This window comes from Sinocyclocheilus anshuiensis, unplaced genomic scaffold (genome assembly GCF_001515605.1).
Source record: "Sinocyclocheilus anshuiensis isolate Anshui unplaced genomic scaffold, SAMN03320099.WGS_v1.1 scaffold1341, whole genome shotgun sequence".
In the NCBI taxonomy this organism is placed as follows: domain Eukaryota; kingdom Metazoa; phylum Chordata; class Actinopteri; order Cypriniformes; family Cyprinidae; genus Sinocyclocheilus; species Sinocyclocheilus anshuiensis.
The window spans coordinates 662,701-678,798 of NW_015553274.1; the positions used below are offsets into that span (position 1 = coordinate 662,701).

The 16,098-nt window shown below is 37.1% G+C and overlaps 2 protein-coding genes across 4 annotated transcripts in view; one reads left to right on the forward strand and one right to left on the reverse strand.

Moving 5' to 3' along the window:
• Nucleotides 1–75: 75 nt before the first annotated feature.
• cpsf3 (cleavage and polyadenylation specific factor 3) lies at nucleotides 76–5,654 on the forward strand. Its single transcript, XM_016460046.1, has 18 exons — nucleotides 76–340; nucleotides 554–617; nucleotides 693–790; nucleotides 869–997; nucleotides 1,098–1,275; nucleotides 1,357–1,446; nucleotides 1,616–1,766; nucleotides 1,844–2,019; nucleotides 2,598–2,756; nucleotides 2,857–3,003; nucleotides 3,074–3,226; nucleotides 3,492–3,600; nucleotides 3,690–3,788; nucleotides 3,863–3,957; nucleotides 4,055–4,142; nucleotides 4,894–4,960; nucleotides 5,042–5,138; nucleotides 5,229–5,654. Exons 1-18 carry the CDS (start codon nucleotides 270–272, stop codon nucleotides 5,328–5,330), a joined length of 2,073 nt encoding a protein of 690 aa, XP_016315532.1. The 5' UTR covers nucleotides 76–269; the 3' UTR covers nucleotides 5,331–5,654.
• An 89-nt stretch (nucleotides 5,655–5,743) lies between these two features.
• Nucleotides 5,744–16,098, reverse strand: part of LOC107668236 (disintegrin and metalloproteinase domain-containing protein 17-like) — a 12,603-nt gene continuing 2,248 nt past the window's right edge. For 2 of the 3 annotated variants that reach the window (XM_016460044.1, XM_016460043.1), the window contains 16 exons: nucleotides 15,840–15,928; nucleotides 15,581–15,764; nucleotides 15,189–15,316; nucleotides 14,029–14,115; nucleotides 13,837–13,947; nucleotides 11,889–12,033; nucleotides 11,697–11,788; nucleotides 11,472–11,624; nucleotides 11,177–11,376; nucleotides 10,879–10,982; nucleotides 9,659–9,793; nucleotides 9,416–9,546; nucleotides 9,176–9,254; nucleotides 9,009–9,097; nucleotides 8,209–8,265; nucleotides 5,744–8,121 (listed from right to left, as the gene is read on the reverse strand). In XM_016460044.1, coding sequence (XP_016315530.1) covers nucleotides 7,738–8,121; nucleotides 8,209–8,265; nucleotides 9,009–9,097; nucleotides 9,176–9,254; nucleotides 9,416–9,546; nucleotides 9,659–9,793; nucleotides 10,879–10,982; nucleotides 11,177–11,376; nucleotides 11,472–11,624; nucleotides 11,697–11,788; nucleotides 11,889–12,033; nucleotides 13,837–13,947; nucleotides 14,029–14,115; nucleotides 15,189–15,316; nucleotides 15,581–15,764; nucleotides 15,840–15,928 — 2,168 coding nt within the window. In that variant the 3' untranslated portion in view covers nucleotides 5,744–7,737. The remainder of the gene's footprint in view (nucleotides 8,122–8,208; nucleotides 8,266–9,008; nucleotides 9,098–9,175; nucleotides 9,255–9,415; nucleotides 9,547–9,658; nucleotides 9,794–10,878; nucleotides 10,983–11,176; nucleotides 11,377–11,471; nucleotides 11,625–11,696; nucleotides 11,789–11,888; nucleotides 12,034–13,836; nucleotides 13,948–14,028; nucleotides 14,116–15,188; nucleotides 15,317–15,580; nucleotides 15,765–15,839; nucleotides 15,929–16,098) is intronic. The other variant, XM_016460045.1, reaches the window with a different exon arrangement.

Here is a 16,098-nt window from a genome sequence, read left to right on the forward strand (position 1 = left end):
ACCTGAAAAGCTGAAATTATTTTAGAAAAACAATACGCTTTTAACGAAGCACACATCTTCCACACAATATTCTAACATTCTAACTTAATATATTCTAACTTCTTTATTTTCACTTCGAACTTTTATTTTGACTCATGACTACACCGGAAGTACTTTTGTCATGTGCATAGTGTGGTTCTCAGTGCGCATCAACGTTATCTATTATTATTAGAAATATCGATGGATACTGAATAAGTCATTCTCAATTAAGCATAAAATACACCATAAGCATGGCTACAAAACGTAAAGCGGATGTGACTGTGCCTGCAGAAGAGAGTGATCAACTCCTCATAAGACCACTGTGAGTTCAGTTCGTTCATACTGTGTTCAGTAGTAGTTCTGTTCCGCGCCAAATGATTTGGTGACTTTCTGTTTGACTTGACAGTTTTCAAATAATAAACACAGTATTTAACTGGACCCAAATGACATGCAAGATGTTTTGCACCCGTGTTAATCCTTTCTCTGAGTACTGTAACTATTAGCTCTTCTTTACTGTGATGTTTTACTTGTACAGAGGAGCTGGTCAAGAGGTGGGCAGGTCCTGTATCATCCTGGAGTTCAAGGGCCGTAAAATCATGGTAAGCAAAATTGTGTGCTCTATCCTACTTTTGATGGATTGCCAGCTGTATTTTTGACATGTTATGTCTTTCCAGCTGGACTGTGGCATCCACCCTGGATTGGAGGGCATGGATGCATTGCCTTACATTGATTTGATAGACCCAGCTGAGATTGACCTGCTCCTCATCAGCCAGTGAGTCCCATTCTCTAAATGAAAGATATCAAGTCATTGACATTTAACTATCTGCTGACAACCCCTTTTCTCTGGCAGTTTTCACTTGGACCATTGCGGAGCCTTGCCATGGTTTTTACAGAAGACAAGTTTCAAAGGAAGGACTTTCATGACCCATGCCACCAAAGCCATTTACCGCTGGTTGCTTTCAGACTACGTGAAAGTCAGGTACACCAAAGCTCTTGTTTCAATAAAACGGCACTTTAATTTTTGATTTTTTTATACAGAGCCAGCTCTAATATATTGTCTGGTTTCCTTGTTTCTGAAGCAACATCTCAGCGGATGATATGCTGTACACTGAGACTGATCTAGAAGAAAGCATGGACAAGATTGAGACCATCAACTTCCATGAAGTGAAAGAGGTGGCCGGCATCAAGTTTTGGTGCTACCATGCAGGTCATGTTTTGGGAGCAGCCATGTTCATGATTGAGATTGCAGGAGTGAAGGTAGGTGAAGTTTATGCATTCAGATCTTTTCAGCAACACTCGCACTCAGTTTGTGCTAATGATCATGGTCAATCTCTTCAGCTACTGTACACAGGAGATTTCTCCCGTCAAGAAGACAGACATCTCATGGCAGCTGAGATTCCCAGCGTCAAACCAGACATTCTGATCACAGTGTGTACTAGACTTTATGCTGGCAACATGATTTGTTTGTCCAGTGTTCAACAAATTATGTTTTTCTCTGGCCCCACCACAAACAGTTTTTACTTGTTATTTACATTTTATTTACAAAATAAATACATTACAACATGTTTTATACCCGTCTTGTTTTCTATTCATGTAGGAGTCTACATATGGCACGCACATCCATGAGAAGAGAGAGGAGAGAGAGGCTCGTTTCTGTAACACGGTCCATGACATAGTGAACCGTGAGGGCCGCTGTCTCATCCCCGTGTTTGCTTTGGGTCGAGCCCAGGAGCTGCTGCTCATTTTAGGTGAAGTCCAGCAGTCCAGACTCTCAGCCTCATCATCAACAATGCCTTACTGAAGTTCTACATGTCCTCTATTTCAGATGAATACTGGCAGAATCACCCTGAACTCCATGACATTCCTATCTACTATGCCTCATCCCTGGCAAAGAAGTGCATGGCTGTGTACCAGACCTATGTGAACGCCATGAACGACAAGATCCGCAAGGCCATCAACATTAACAACCCGTTTGTCTTCAAGCATATCAGCAATCTTAAGGTCTTCTAAATCTGTGAATAGACCAGGCAGAACTTAGATTTTAGTTTGGTTTAGTCATTTTGTTAGTTGCTTTTGTTTTTTAAAAAATATTTCTATATATTTTGATTTCTTTTGATTAATTTTTTGTAGCAATCTTAGTACTTTGACTTATTTCAGTTAGTTGCCAAAAAAAAACTCATTTTCATTTAAGTATTTATCTAATATTTATATTTTCTTTTGAATTAGCTGTCATTTTTATATTTTCTGTGTTCATTTTAGTGTTAGTAATTTAGTTTTTTTCTTCTGTAATATATTTGAGATATTTTACTTTATTTCAGTTAGTTTGTTTATTTTTCAGGTTTCATAGTAATTTTGTAGTACTTCAACATATTTATTTCTTTTAGTTGCCAAGAAAATGTTATAATTTTTGTTGAAGTTTTTTAATATTTAGGATTGATCTTAATTCTGCTTTAATTAAATTACCTACAAATATTTTTAGTAGTTTTAGTTAATAATAACAACACTTGTTCAATAGGAAATACAAGTTTTATAATCCAAAAATGTATCTAATTTGTATAAACTTGTGTGTTCTCCTCCAGAGCATGGACCATTTCGATGACATTGGCCCTAGTGTGGTGATGGCATCTCCAGGTATGATGCAGAGCGGTCTTTCCAGAGAGCTTTTTGAGAGCTGGTGCACCGACAAGAGGAACGGTGTCATCATAGCAGGTTATTGTGTGGAAGGAACGCTCGCCAAGGTGAAGCTCCTTGATCTTCAGCAACAATGTCACCACAGATCAGCATCAGGTTTCTTATGAATGCTGAATTAAACCTGCCCTAACCCTGTTTTCTTTTCAGCATATCATGTCTGAACCAGAGGAGATCACCACCATGTCAGGACAGAAGCTTCCGCTGAAGATGTCCGTGGACTATATCTCCTTCTCTGCTCATACGGACTACCAGCAGACCAGCGAGTTCATCCGAGCTCTGAAACCTCCTCATGTGGTAAAAGACGGTCATGGCAGCAGGTCATCAGGTTCTAGATCAGGTGTCATGTTATTGTTGTGGTTTTCAGATCCTGGTCCATGGAGAGCAGAATGAGATGGCTCGACTGAAAGCTGCCCTGATTAGGGAGTATGAGGACAATGATGAGGTTCACATTGAGGTGCACAACCCTCGTAACACTGAGGCCGTCACGCTGAACTTCAGAGGAGAGAAACTGGCTAAGGTGAGAGCGCAGCTGTCATTCCTCCACGTCTCTTCAGTTTTCATACCCACAGTTAGATATAGCTACTGCAGTAGTTTGTCAAAATAATAATCACAAACAGTTCTTCTGCCAAGTAAAATGATTGGTTTCATCCTGACTACGACTAAAATCTTTCTTTAGATTTAATGAATCTTTCTTGAAACATCTTGAACTCTTTCTTTTCATATCATTTTATCATTACATCATTGTCCTTTTTATCATTACATATTTTTGGTCTTCTTTTAAGGTGATGGGCTCTCTTGCGGATAAGAAGTGTGTGCAGGGTCAGCGGGTCTCTGGCATCCTGGTGAAAAAGAACTTCAGTTATCACATCCTCGCTCCCTCTGACCTCTCCAGTGAGCTGGTGTTTGTGATCGCTTCAGGTGTTTCATATGTGTTTGAGTGTGTGCTTCTCACACCTGTTCTTTTTTTCTTAATGATGCAGATTACACTGATCTGGCCATGAGCACAGTGAAACAGACTCAAGCCATTCCCTTCACCGGCCCTTTTCCCTTGCTTTTGAGTCAGCTACGGCACCTGACAGGTGTGTTTACCTGTGTGTATGTGTGTGTGTTTTGTGTTCATATGTGGTGCTCATCGTGCGTGTGTGTGTTATAGGTGATGTGGAGGAGATTGAGATCTCAGAGAAGAGCACGCTGAGAGTCTTTAACAGCATCACAGTGGTTCATGATCAAAACGTGGTCTTGTTGGAGGTGAGGCGGCACAGCAGTCATTCAAACACCAGTGTTACTGCGGCAACTGAAGTGGCTCAGGTTGATTGTGTGTGTGTCTGTTGTGTTCTTCCTCCAGTGGTTTGCCAATCCTCTGAATGACATGTACGCTGATGCCGTCACCACAGTGGTGCTGGAGGTGCAGTCAAACCCTAAAGCTCAGAAAGGTGAACGCTTTTTATCAGCTTAACAGCTCAAAGAGTTCTCTTAAAATAGTTATGCTCTTATGCTCTCATTTATTTCCATTCTTCCGTTCTCTTTTCATTTTCTTTTTTTGTTGCTTTCTTCCTGTTTCTAGCTTTGATGGCTTTCTTTATTTTCTTTGCTTCCTTCATTCCATCCATCTATCTTTCTTTCTTTCTTTGTCTTTTAAGTAGTCTTAATCTTGCATTCTTCCTTCTGTTCTTGTTTCTTTCCATCTTTCTTCATTCCTTTTTATCTTTTATCATTTTTTTTTTCTCTTTCTTTCTTTCTTTCTTTCTCTTTCTTTCTCACTTTTTGATTCCTTTCTTTTACATTCTTCTTTCCTTGCTTTTTCTCTTACTTCCTTGCTTCCTTCTCTTCCTTCTTTTTCACTTTCTTTCACTTTTCAAAATGTTCTTTTTTCTTCATTCTTTCCTTTATCTTTTTACTTTTTTGTCTGCTTGTTTACTTTCTCACTTCATTTTTGCCTTTTATTCTTCCTTCCTTTTATCTTCCTTTATTTCCCACTTTTCATCTTTATTTCTTCATTTTTTGCTTGCTTCTTTCATTCCCTTCTCTTTATTACTTCTTCTTCCTTTCATTCCCCCTTTCTCTTTTTTCCTTCCTTATGTTTCTTTATCTTGCTTTTATTGTTATTTTGTCATGATTTAAAAATTGTTAATAACTGGTCTTATTTACACCAACATTTTTGTTTTCCTCATTTTTTCATTGTAGTTCTTCAGCCCCAAGAAAAGAAGGTGGATGTGAATGTTTTCCAGAACAGATTACTGAAAATGTTCCAGTAAGTTCATCCTCACAGCACTCCGCTAACTGTCAATTATATTTATGATGAACTAAATTCTTCTTCTGCCCCAATCTGCAGAGACATGTTTGGAGAAGAATGTGTCGACTTTAAAGACAAGAACTGTCTCGCTGTAAGTGTAGACGGGAAAATTGCCTTCATCAACCTGGAAACCCGAGTAAGCATAACACTCTGTGATTCGTACACACACTTACGTTTTATGGGAAGGCAAGTCTTCTAATTCTTGTGTTTTAATATTTGTGTTTAGACCGTGGAGTATGAGGAGGCCAATTCTGAAGATGATTCTCTCAGAGAAATGGTGGAGCTCGCTGTACAGAGGCTGTATGAAGCCATGAACCCTGTCATGTGATGAGATGGGCTCTTCATTTCCTTAAAGAACTTTTGTTATCAGGGTCCATCTAATTTGAACTACTTCAACCAGACTGAAGACACCAGATACTAGACTGGACGAACCATTGAACTGACGTTAAAATCAAATGTAAAACAGTTAAAGGTAAATGTTGATACATGTGTGCAGTCTACTGCAGTTCTGTTTTCAATTCTGCTACATACAATGTGTAGTGATCATTTAAAATCTTGTTTTTGTTTTTTATTGCACATTTTTATGTTTAGGAAAATGAGCTGTAATTTCAGATCCAATCTACTGATTTAATAAAAGAGGTATTTGAGTCAAGTTGAGCTTACATTTCAGTACAACTTAAGGGTGACACTTTATTTAAAAATGAAGGCTTGCAAAATAGACCAAGTTACAGAAATATCTAACACTCTGATACAAAACACTGTCTTAATATTCAATACTTTCTCTCTTGTCCCATCACAACATTGTGAGGAACCATGCAGTCGGAGAATTATGGGCACATTTCTTAACATCGAAAAAGGTTTCACAGGATTTGACACCAGAGAATAACAACAAAGCACGCTTTCAGGGTTGGACGATGTAATAAGATCTAGTACTTAGAAATGACACTAGTATGCTTGGTATTCTACAAGATCAGCACCAATACATTCCCAATTACATTGTTGAATAAGATTCAGAAAAAGGTGACTGTTCAGCCACCTATAAATGACATATTGTCATACTCCCTTTTTGAGTTTTCCTGTAGATTATATTACAAAACACATGGAGTAAAATAAGATTTCACAATACAAAAAAGAAAAAATACAAGGCACTTTGGATGCTGACCTCAAAGCAGTGTTCATCAGTACATTCTTATGGGAGCAGCTGCATTATACATATTCTTGCATACAATCATGAACATTGTGTTGCAGAAAAGTCTAACTTGTCTGTCTTTTGATTTAACTAATAACTTTGGTGTTTCATATAAAGCCAATGAGCCAAACACGTTCTCATTTACCAAACATCTATAACATCTGCTGGTACAACTGTTTCCAGAACAAAAGAAAGAAGAGACAATATCTGAAAACATCAAATTCCCCTAAAATGTCAGATTGTCTTTTGCAAACAATAAAAAGCAAGAACACAAGATTGTGTTCTACAGAGAATACAAAACAATTTGCTGGTGAGTGTCACAAAATATCAACTCAAATATAACCGGTATATTCATAACAATGGTTCTCATGATCTGTTAGCATCTGCTCAACCTCTTAGACAAAAACAGACCTGTAAACATCTTAGTATTGGGCAGTTAAGCTTTAACAATGGAGCTGGTCATGTGTAGATAATGCTGACGAGATCCGGTGTGTGTGTGTAATTAAGTGTGCATATTGCATAATCCTAACAGGACTTGATAACATTGAGTTCCTATCTAATGCCTAGTTACTGAATGATTTGTGCCTTCTGTTTCTTTATAAAAGTCCCTTAAAGAGATAGTTAACCCAGAAATGAAGTGATTGCCCCAACATGTGCTATAGTGTTTTAAGGCTATGCGATAGCTTTGTGGAGGAACAGACCAAAATTTAGATAATTTTTCATTGATAATCTTCATTCACATGTTGTATTCATGAAGGAAGCAGCAATGAATGAATCACCATTCTGAGTCTGGTGCACAAAACCAGCTAATGTTCATGAATGGGACTGAAGTTCAACTCAGTTTAATGATCCGGTTCCAGCAGTTGAAGTGGGGATGTAAAGGGAAATAGAAACAAAAAAAGTAGGGTGGGGACTTGGTTCTATCCATCAGTTGTTGAAAGGATAGAGGCAGATCTGAATGCATATGTCCAGCATACGTCATAGGAGAGATGTGTGTTTCAAAAGCAAATTATAAGGTGCTAAAAAAATGAAAATGATATCAATAACATGCCTTTAGAAAATAGATTTCATACCTTCTTTAACAGCTGAAAGAAATTGTAGTCTGTTCCTCACACAAAATCCTATCATAAGGTTTCAAAAGACTTGGTATATTGTGCACAAGTCTTATGAATCACTTCTGAGATTCTTCAATGGTGCTTTTGCATCCTTATTTATTGTGAATTTCTCGGTAAAAAGAACAGCGAGACATTGAGATTTTCTCCTTCTGAGCTCCACAGAAAACAAAGTTATTCAGCTTTGGAATAACATGAGGATGAATAAATCATAACATTTTCATTTTTGAGTAAACTATCCCTTTAAAACATACTGCATTCTGGTTATTTTCAATACTGGTGCTGTTAGTACACATTGCAGTTAAATGCTTATGTAATGCTTGTTCTGCTCAACTTTGAGCATTCCCAATCATATTCCCTTATAATATTGTTCATTCATACTCACATTTCTTTTCCCCATTAATTACCTTTTTTTCCAATTTATACAATTGCACTTAACATTGAGTCTCCTTGCTATTACTCTGTGCATGTCTCTTTACCCTGAAGGACATGACATTCTCTCGGTTCTCCGTCAGATCGTCAAAGGAGCGTGACGCTGAGCCGGAGGTAGGGAAGTCTTCTCCCAAGGCTTGTTCATCCAGGTGGGAATCATAGCTGGGATCTTCTTGGATGGTGGCCATGCGTTGGGGCTCTATTGTAGGGAGAGGACACGGGGTTGGGGTTGGAGCTGGAGCCACCTGAGAGATGGAGACAGGGGGTGTGCTGGTCTGCAGAGGTCCAGACGCCTGGAAGCGTGGCACTGCAGAGGAGCCTGAGGATGAGAGTGGTTTGAAGATCCGCACTGAGGCTGATTCTAGACTGCTCAGCAGCTCTGCATTCTAGAACAGCACATAAACACAGTCATTTTTTACACTTCATAATATGTTAAAGAAAATAATATTTTCTGTTTTCTGATTGGTACTTACACTGGGGAAGAAGAGTGATTTTGTGTTCAATTCATACTGCTGGTCAAGTTTCTTATCCTAGACAAAGAGATACAGGAATGTTCACAAAAACTTTTTTTTTGGATGGGGCCTGTCATTATTGCAACTTCAAATATTTTGCATTTAATATATGAAATATTTATTGTCTGTGCTCTTTTGCTTTGAAATCAATCAAGTTTTTCTCAAATTTTGCACTGAAGCAAGTGAAATTTGTATAATCAGATAGATGGGTTGTCAAGAACCTAATTGACCGTCTTCTAAGAGTGACATTTCGTTTCGATCTTATTGTGATTGATTTTTTCTCTTGGTGTAAATAGATATTTTGCCTGTGATTCATGTCACCTTTTTTATGGTGCGAAAAAGATATTTATTCTTGAATTAATTCAATTTCTTGTTTTGCTTTTGGTATAAATAGACGTTTCGTTTGTGATTCATTTAACCTTTTTGTTTTGCTCTTGGTGTGAATATACGTTTTGTCTGTGATTCATTTAACTTTTTATTTTTGTTCTTGCTGTGACTAGACATTTCTTCTGTGACTTATTACATTTTTTTGTTTTAGTCTTGGTGGAAGCAGACTTTTCCTCTGATTAATTTTTATTTTTCATTTCACTTTCGGTGTAATTAGATCTTTTGTCTGCAATTCATTTCACTTGTTTGTTTCACTCTCAGCATAAATAGTCCTTTAGACTATAATACATCTCAAGGTCAGACTATTATAGTAGCAGAGCCTACATTTTCTCAGAGCTACAACTAGCTGTAAGATGTTAGTGGAAATGACTCACCACACAATGGACCAGAATGCTGAGAGGGATCCAGAAAAGTAGTGAGAAGACCACCACTGAGCCAACAATGTTATCAGCCAGAAATTTCCCTGAGAACACAGACACAGGTCTCATTCCTCCATTGGATTTCAAGTGCGATAAAATCACTGTGTTCACAGATAACTTACCAAAAGTATTGATGTCCAACTTCTCAATGAAATCCCACAACCTCTCAATAACATCCTGGACTTGCTTCATGCATTTGCCCTGGAAATGAGAGGAAATGTTTTAATAATTGAACGCAAACCATTTCCAATTGTCAATTGGGAAAAAAAAAAAAAGGTTGTTTCCAATAATTGAACTACTGCAAATTACCTGTGAATAAAAACAGTGTCTTTACATAACTGTAACTATATGTTGGCACTCACCACTCCATCACAAAAGCCCACAGTGCAGGGTTTTCCTTTCCGCAGAAAGAAGTGGTTGCCCTTGTCATTCACATAAGGAGCACATACAGCATTCTTATCCCTACAGCACACCTTACAAGAGTTGTTTGTCTCTGAAAAATGACATACAGGAAAAGTAAAAAAGGTCATGTTTGCTCGAGACTGTAAAAAAAACTGTAACGGTCACGTAGCAACAGTATTAGCGTAATCAGCAGGTCAGTTTACCATTGCAAGCACACGACCGCAGGTTCCCCACAGCTTCACAGAACGGGATGCACTCTCCATTTAGACACCGGCCATTGTCCACACAGATGGTCTCGTTGGGAAGGTTCTCTGGAGGAGGGCACACATTGCTGTGTCCTGTAAGAAGCACAGAAGAATATACTTTCAGTGAGGACAAAGGGCTGGACAAATGCAGTTAAATCTCATCACTAAGGAATTTTGCTTAAAGAAAATAAAGCCTGATTTTAGCAGATTTTTTTGCATTGCAACACTTTACATGACATTTAAGTACATTTTCTTCCCAAATTCTCATTACCATAATGCACCTGGATAATTTACTTTCAAAATCTTGGAATTTCTATTTGCCTCAGTAGTGATTCTCATTATATCGTCATAAAATCTCAATAAATAAAAGCAAGAATACCAACTACTACAAAGATATAAAAATATTTATTAATTTAAATATAATACAACAATTTCTTTGCATTTCATTAATGAGAATGGGATTTTTTTTATGATGATATTAAGTGATTTCATAATGCAAAATATTTGACCATAAAAACCTATTAAAAAATATGGTACCATACATATATGCAATTTTTTCATAGCAAAAATAAATAAATATACATTTTTCTAACTCACAGTGTAAAATCTATCTTTTGATTCTGGGTTGAAATATGACCTAGACATATTACTGACAGGTTACATGAAATTTACCCATTAACAGTATTATAATATACTTTCAAACCTATTCTCAAGTAGTATTGTTATTCAGAATTATTCTTAACAAAATCTATTATAAATCGCTTTTCAGCAATAAAATAAAATATAAATATTAGATGAAAAACTTGAACATAACTTAGAAATGTTGTCTTGGCAGCTTACTGAAATAAGTTTACAGGTGCATCTCAATAAATTAGAATGTCATGGAAAAGTGTACTAAAATTGAAAACTGTATAAATAAATAAATGTAAAAAATTGAAATAAATTAAAGCTATATAGAAATATAAAAAAATATCTAATTAAAATGACAAAAGCACATCAAATTATTAAAGCACACTAAACTGAAAATGAAAACTAAAAATATAAATATAAAAGTTAATTCAAAATAATACTATAATATAATAATATATAAATAAAACTAAAATTGCTCTCAATCTGAATGATTCAATTACAAGTACATCCAATTATCTAAACTTGAAGTTTGTCAGCTTTTGCCTCACCTGCACAGTAAGAGCTTCCCTTGCAAGTGGCATTCATTGGCTCCTGACACACCTTGCCCTGCTTCTCAAACATGCAGTCTTTGCAACATGCACTGTTCCTGTCACTGGTGTAAAGAAAAAAAATTACAGAAGTTACAGAAAGAAACCCTATGAGATGCAAACTAATAATTTACCTTTTGGGGAAGATTTACAAATGAGGGTGAGTAAATGACCACAGAATTTTCATTTTCGTGTGAACTGTCCCTTTAATTCAGCATATCTGTGCATTTTTTCATGAGGCCACATGGAGGAGCTGTACCTGCACTGCATATTGGGCCACAGTTTGCAGTTTGACATGCAGCAGCGGTCGCTGTTGAGGTGGAGCAGTCCAGGATCACACTCCTCACCTTCCTCCACCCGTGAGTTTCCACACACATTGCTGTTCCTCTCTCTGAAGCAGGTGGAGGCCTTGGCCCTCAGTCTCTTTGCTATGGAGATCTTACTGCAGTTTGAAAACAACTATAGGGGAGCACAAAAACAAAACACTTACAAAAGGATCATGTGACATTCGGAACAAGGACACCAAGCTGAATTCAAATCACCAAAGGACGTACTTTATTGTTAGAGTGGTCCCCGCTCACTGCAATGGGGTACATTATGTATTTGCCCCCCTGGTCCTCTCTGGGCGCGCAGTACGGCACATCATCTGGGTCATGAACAGCACCAAAGTTGTGGCCAAGCTCATGGGTAGTAACCAAGTCCACTTCCTGTTGGTATATGGTCAGAAAATCAGTTTACCAAATAAATACATCAAGTACATTTATTTGGCCTTCACTTGCCTTGGTAAGAATGGTTTTCCCGTAATTTTGGGTGCTGGTTAGTCCAGTGTTGAGGTATATAGCACGGTTGTCATTTCCTGAAGGAGGACATTCTTAAAACAGACAAACAACAACAACATAAAACAAAATGTCTAAGTGTTGTGAAAACGTAAGACCAAATTTATTCATCCATAATACGGTATTTGCACTCACTCTCAGAGCAAAGACCTCCAGGAAAGCCTGGTTTGGAAGGAGCCACGTACGCCAAGCCGAGTGTGCCTTCATCAAAATCCTGATATGTGAACAGATGAGCCAAGCACACCTTGGATGCATTATCTGCGATGTCAACGCTAAATTGCTGCAGGGGAAGACAAAATGACATTTTTTACTACATTTATAGCACAGCTGTTTAATCTTGACCTTAATCTCAAGGCAAATCAGGAACCCTAAATTCCCTTGGGAATTTCTAAAGCACATTTATGGAATTGGTTTTCTATCTACAAGCAAAATAAGGTCTCAGGAACATAAGGACTACAAATGTGACTTTAAAAAAAAAATAAACTAATTTTTTTATTCAGCAACAATGCATTAAATTGATCAAAAGTGACCGCAAAGACATTTTTAATGTTACAAAAGATTTCTATTTCGAATAAGTAATGTTCTTTTTAACTTTCTGTTCATCAAGCAATCCTGAAAGACACCACGGTTTCCACAAAAAATTAATCAGCACATCTGTTGTCAACATTTATAATAATAAGAAATGTTTTTTGAGCACCAGATCAACACATTAAAATTATTTTTGAAGCATCATGTGACACTGAAAATTCAGATTTACCATCACAGGAATAAATTACATTTTAAAATATATTAACATTAAATTTTTTTTTTATTTGTATTCATTTAACAATATTACTGTACAATTTTACTGTATTTTAATAAAGTAAATGCAGCCTTGGTGAAACTTCTTTCAAAAACAATAAAAACCTTACCCACCTCATAATTTTGAACAGTAGTGCATCTTTTAAAATCACTCAGTGGTTTCAGGATTCACATTTGAAGTATGACTATGAATCATTTAAGATGTAGAAGAAAATGTGAAAGTCTCCAAGTAATTTTAACTACTGACTTATTTTAATGAAAAATCCCACACAAACAGGCTAAATGATGGTAATTCTCCCCCGGGTTTTGTGACTACAACTCTAATAACTTTTCCATTCTTTCTCTGTTGGTTCTCTGCCAAAAAGTTCACAGGAAGAGATGGATAGTGAAACACAATATACAAGTCCTCAATAATATTCTTCACTTTCAAGTAGAAGCACCTCTCACTGTTTCAAATTAGAATGGAATACAGAGACCACGCTCTCATTAAAGGGGTCATATGATGCGATTTCAATTTTTCCTTTCTCTTTGGAGCGTTACAAGCTCTTGGTGCATAAAGAAGATCTGTAAAGTTGCAAAGACTAAAGTCTCAAATCCAAAGAGATATTCTTTATAAAAGTTCAGAGTCAGCCACACCTACCTAAAACGGCTCGTTCTAACACGCCCCCACATATCTACCTCACTATGTGGGAAGATTTGCATAACGCCGCCCAAATGTTCACGCAAAGAAAGAAGGCGTAACTTTTATTCTCGCTGTAGTATTGTTGTCGCTGCAGCCATGTCGTGAAGACGCTGTGTGCTTCGTTGTGAAAGCGAAACTACTTTGCTTGGTCTTCCAAAAGAGGACGATATCCGCTTCGTCATGCCTAGAGCTGATCTGTGCTGGTCGCTGAGGGAATACATCAACTTTCACCGTGGACAAAGCGGAATCCAGCCCCGCTGGAACATGTGGTTGCCGCTCATTCGTCGGATCCGCCGGAACATTTCCGTCTCACGCTTGAGGTATTCGGCCAATCACAACGCATTGGATAGCTGGCCAATCACAGCACACCTCGCTTTTTCAGACCGATGAGCTTTGTAAAAATCGTCGCGTTTCAAAAAGGCGGGGCATAGAGGAAAAACAATAATGTACAGTATGTGGAAAATAATGTGTTTTTTGAACTTTAAACCGCATAAACACATTTCATTACACCAAATACACAAAATAATGTTCTTTTTAGCAACATCATATGATCCCTTTAACTCATTAAGTCATTCGCTCCTACAGCTCCAGCTCGCTCACCTCCAGGAGCTTCTTGACATCCCAGACATTTTTGCTCTTCACAGGAGTCCCTTTCATGTTGAAGTGGGCACCTCCCAGCTCTACTTGTGTAGGTGTCTTGTTAATTATGATCTGAAAGAGACAAATTCATGTTTCTGGCTCCAAAATAGCATCTCATTAGATCCCATGTTCTCCTTAAAGAACCAAGCTTACCTGCTGAATCTGAACTCCATAACCTTTATACTCCTCATCCCAAGATGTATTACGGTAGATGTCATCCACACGATCAATCAGCTCAATCTAAACACATCCAAGGCAAATTTGCAAGACATCTGCCAACAATTTTATATAACCTTCCTCTCAGATGACAGCTTTTAAATGGAAATGTAAGGTCTAATACAATGGTACTCAACCAGGGGATGGGGCCCACTTGGGGGCCTCAGCAAACTTTTAAGAGGGCCACAATATGACTTAAAATGATTCTATATAAAAGTTTGGGGTAGGTAATGTTTTTAAAAGAAGTTTCTCATGCTCTTACCAACGCTGCATTTATTCGATCAAAAAGTAAAAGTAATATTCTGAAATATTACAAATTAAAATAACTTTTCTATTTTAATACATTTTATTATATAATTTATTCCGGTGATGGAAAAGCTGATTTTTTAGCAGTCATTACTTCAGTTTTCAGAGTCACATGATCATTCAGAAATCATTATTCATTATTATCAATCATTATTATCAATATTGAAAACAGTCGCTTAATATTTTTGTGGAAACTGTGATACATTTTTTTTCAAGATGCTTTGATGAATATAAAGTTCAAAAGGACAGCATTTATTTGAAATAGAAATTCACTTTTGATCAATTTAATGCATCTTTGCTGAATAAAAGTACTAATTTCTTTCCAAAAAAGATCTAACAAAATTAAACAATGTATATCAAGCTCTAAAATATTTAATCAGGTAACAATTGCTATTTGTGGAATAAAAAAATATTTTAAATCACTAATGGCTAAATTAATTGATGTAAAAGTGTAAACCCTGAAAAACATTCAATTATTGAAAATTCTGCAATGATAGAATTTTATTATTTGAATTATTTTTGTTATTTAATTGAACTATTTTAATACATTTCCACTCCTAGTTTCCATAAATAAAGTTTGAAAATGAGCAGCACTGTCAGTACAGCAGAGAGTGTCTTTGATAATGTGGTCCATGAAGTCAAAAAGGTTGAGAACCACTGGTCTAACAAGCACTGTCCTATAGAACTATATGTGACAGTTTTTCAGAATTTTAATACTCAATTTGAAATTTGTTTGTGTGTGTCAGGAATAAGGCCCGTTGACAATATCGAAACTGAAGGCTTTTTTTTACCAGGTAGTTGAGGGTGGTGCTCTCCTCCTTACGGCCCATGTGTTTGAAAAAACGATAGTCGGCCACAAGCAGCAGAGGGCAGGTGTTCTTACTGTGGTCCAGCGTCTGCCTTCTCTCTCTCAGGTGCCCTATGGAAGAGAAGCGATGGAGAGAAAAAGATGGTGAAAATAGACAAAGGGTGAAAAGACGAGAAAGTTTAAACATGGGTGACAATGCAACTAAATAAAGTGGCGCGTCACATTACACTGTCTAGATTCAACTCTGATAAGCAGGAGAGAAGTGTCAGGTGACAAGTCTACTTTAAACCAGATGTGTTGTTGCAGAGAGCCATAGATTGAGATTTCAGGATTTGATAACATGTTAAACACCTACAAATTAACTCAACGACTCACCATCCTCCTCCTCTTCATCTAGTGCTCTGGCTGCTTGCACACTTTCTGGAAGCATCTCACTGGCATCTGCACTGATGTAGCCGCACACTTTTGGAGCTGCCAGCCGGCTCACATTCCTAATGTCTTCTGAGCGATATACGAGCAGCCGATCGTCACGAGGGTTTTCGATAAACCTCCACAATGGCTGAATGGTTTAAAAATCAATGTACTGTCTTTGTTAAGGGGCATAAACTAAATCATATTTGTGATGTTATAATACCTCAATGTTGTATTCCGCTTCATCAGTAAGAATATGAGCAGTGAAGTCATTGTCACCAATATGTGCTTGTACTCTGGAATTCTCCTCTCCTAGAAATCAAGGTTAAAAAAAAAATCTATGTGAATTACACATGAAAAGTTAGCTAGATTTTAAACATTTAAAGGGGTCATATGATGTTGCTAAATAAAACATTATTTTGTGTATTTGGTGTAATGAAATGTGTTTATGCGGTTTAAAGTAAAAAAAACACATTATTTTC

Excerpts from the sequence above, each read along its gene's own strand:
- cpsf3 (XM_016460046.1), top strand. The coding sequence starts at position 270 with ATGGCTACAAAACGTAAAGCGGATGTGACTGTGCCTGCAGAAGAGAGT. Across the intron at positions 618-692 it reads TCAAGGGCCGTAAAATCATG|CTGGACTGTGGCATCCACCC; the intron begins GTAAGCAAAATT and ends ATGTCTTTCCAG. Across the intron at positions 3,789-3,862 it reads TCAGCTACGGCACCTGACAG|GTGATGTGGAGGAGATTGAG; the intron begins GTGTGTTTACCT and ends TGTGTGTTATAG.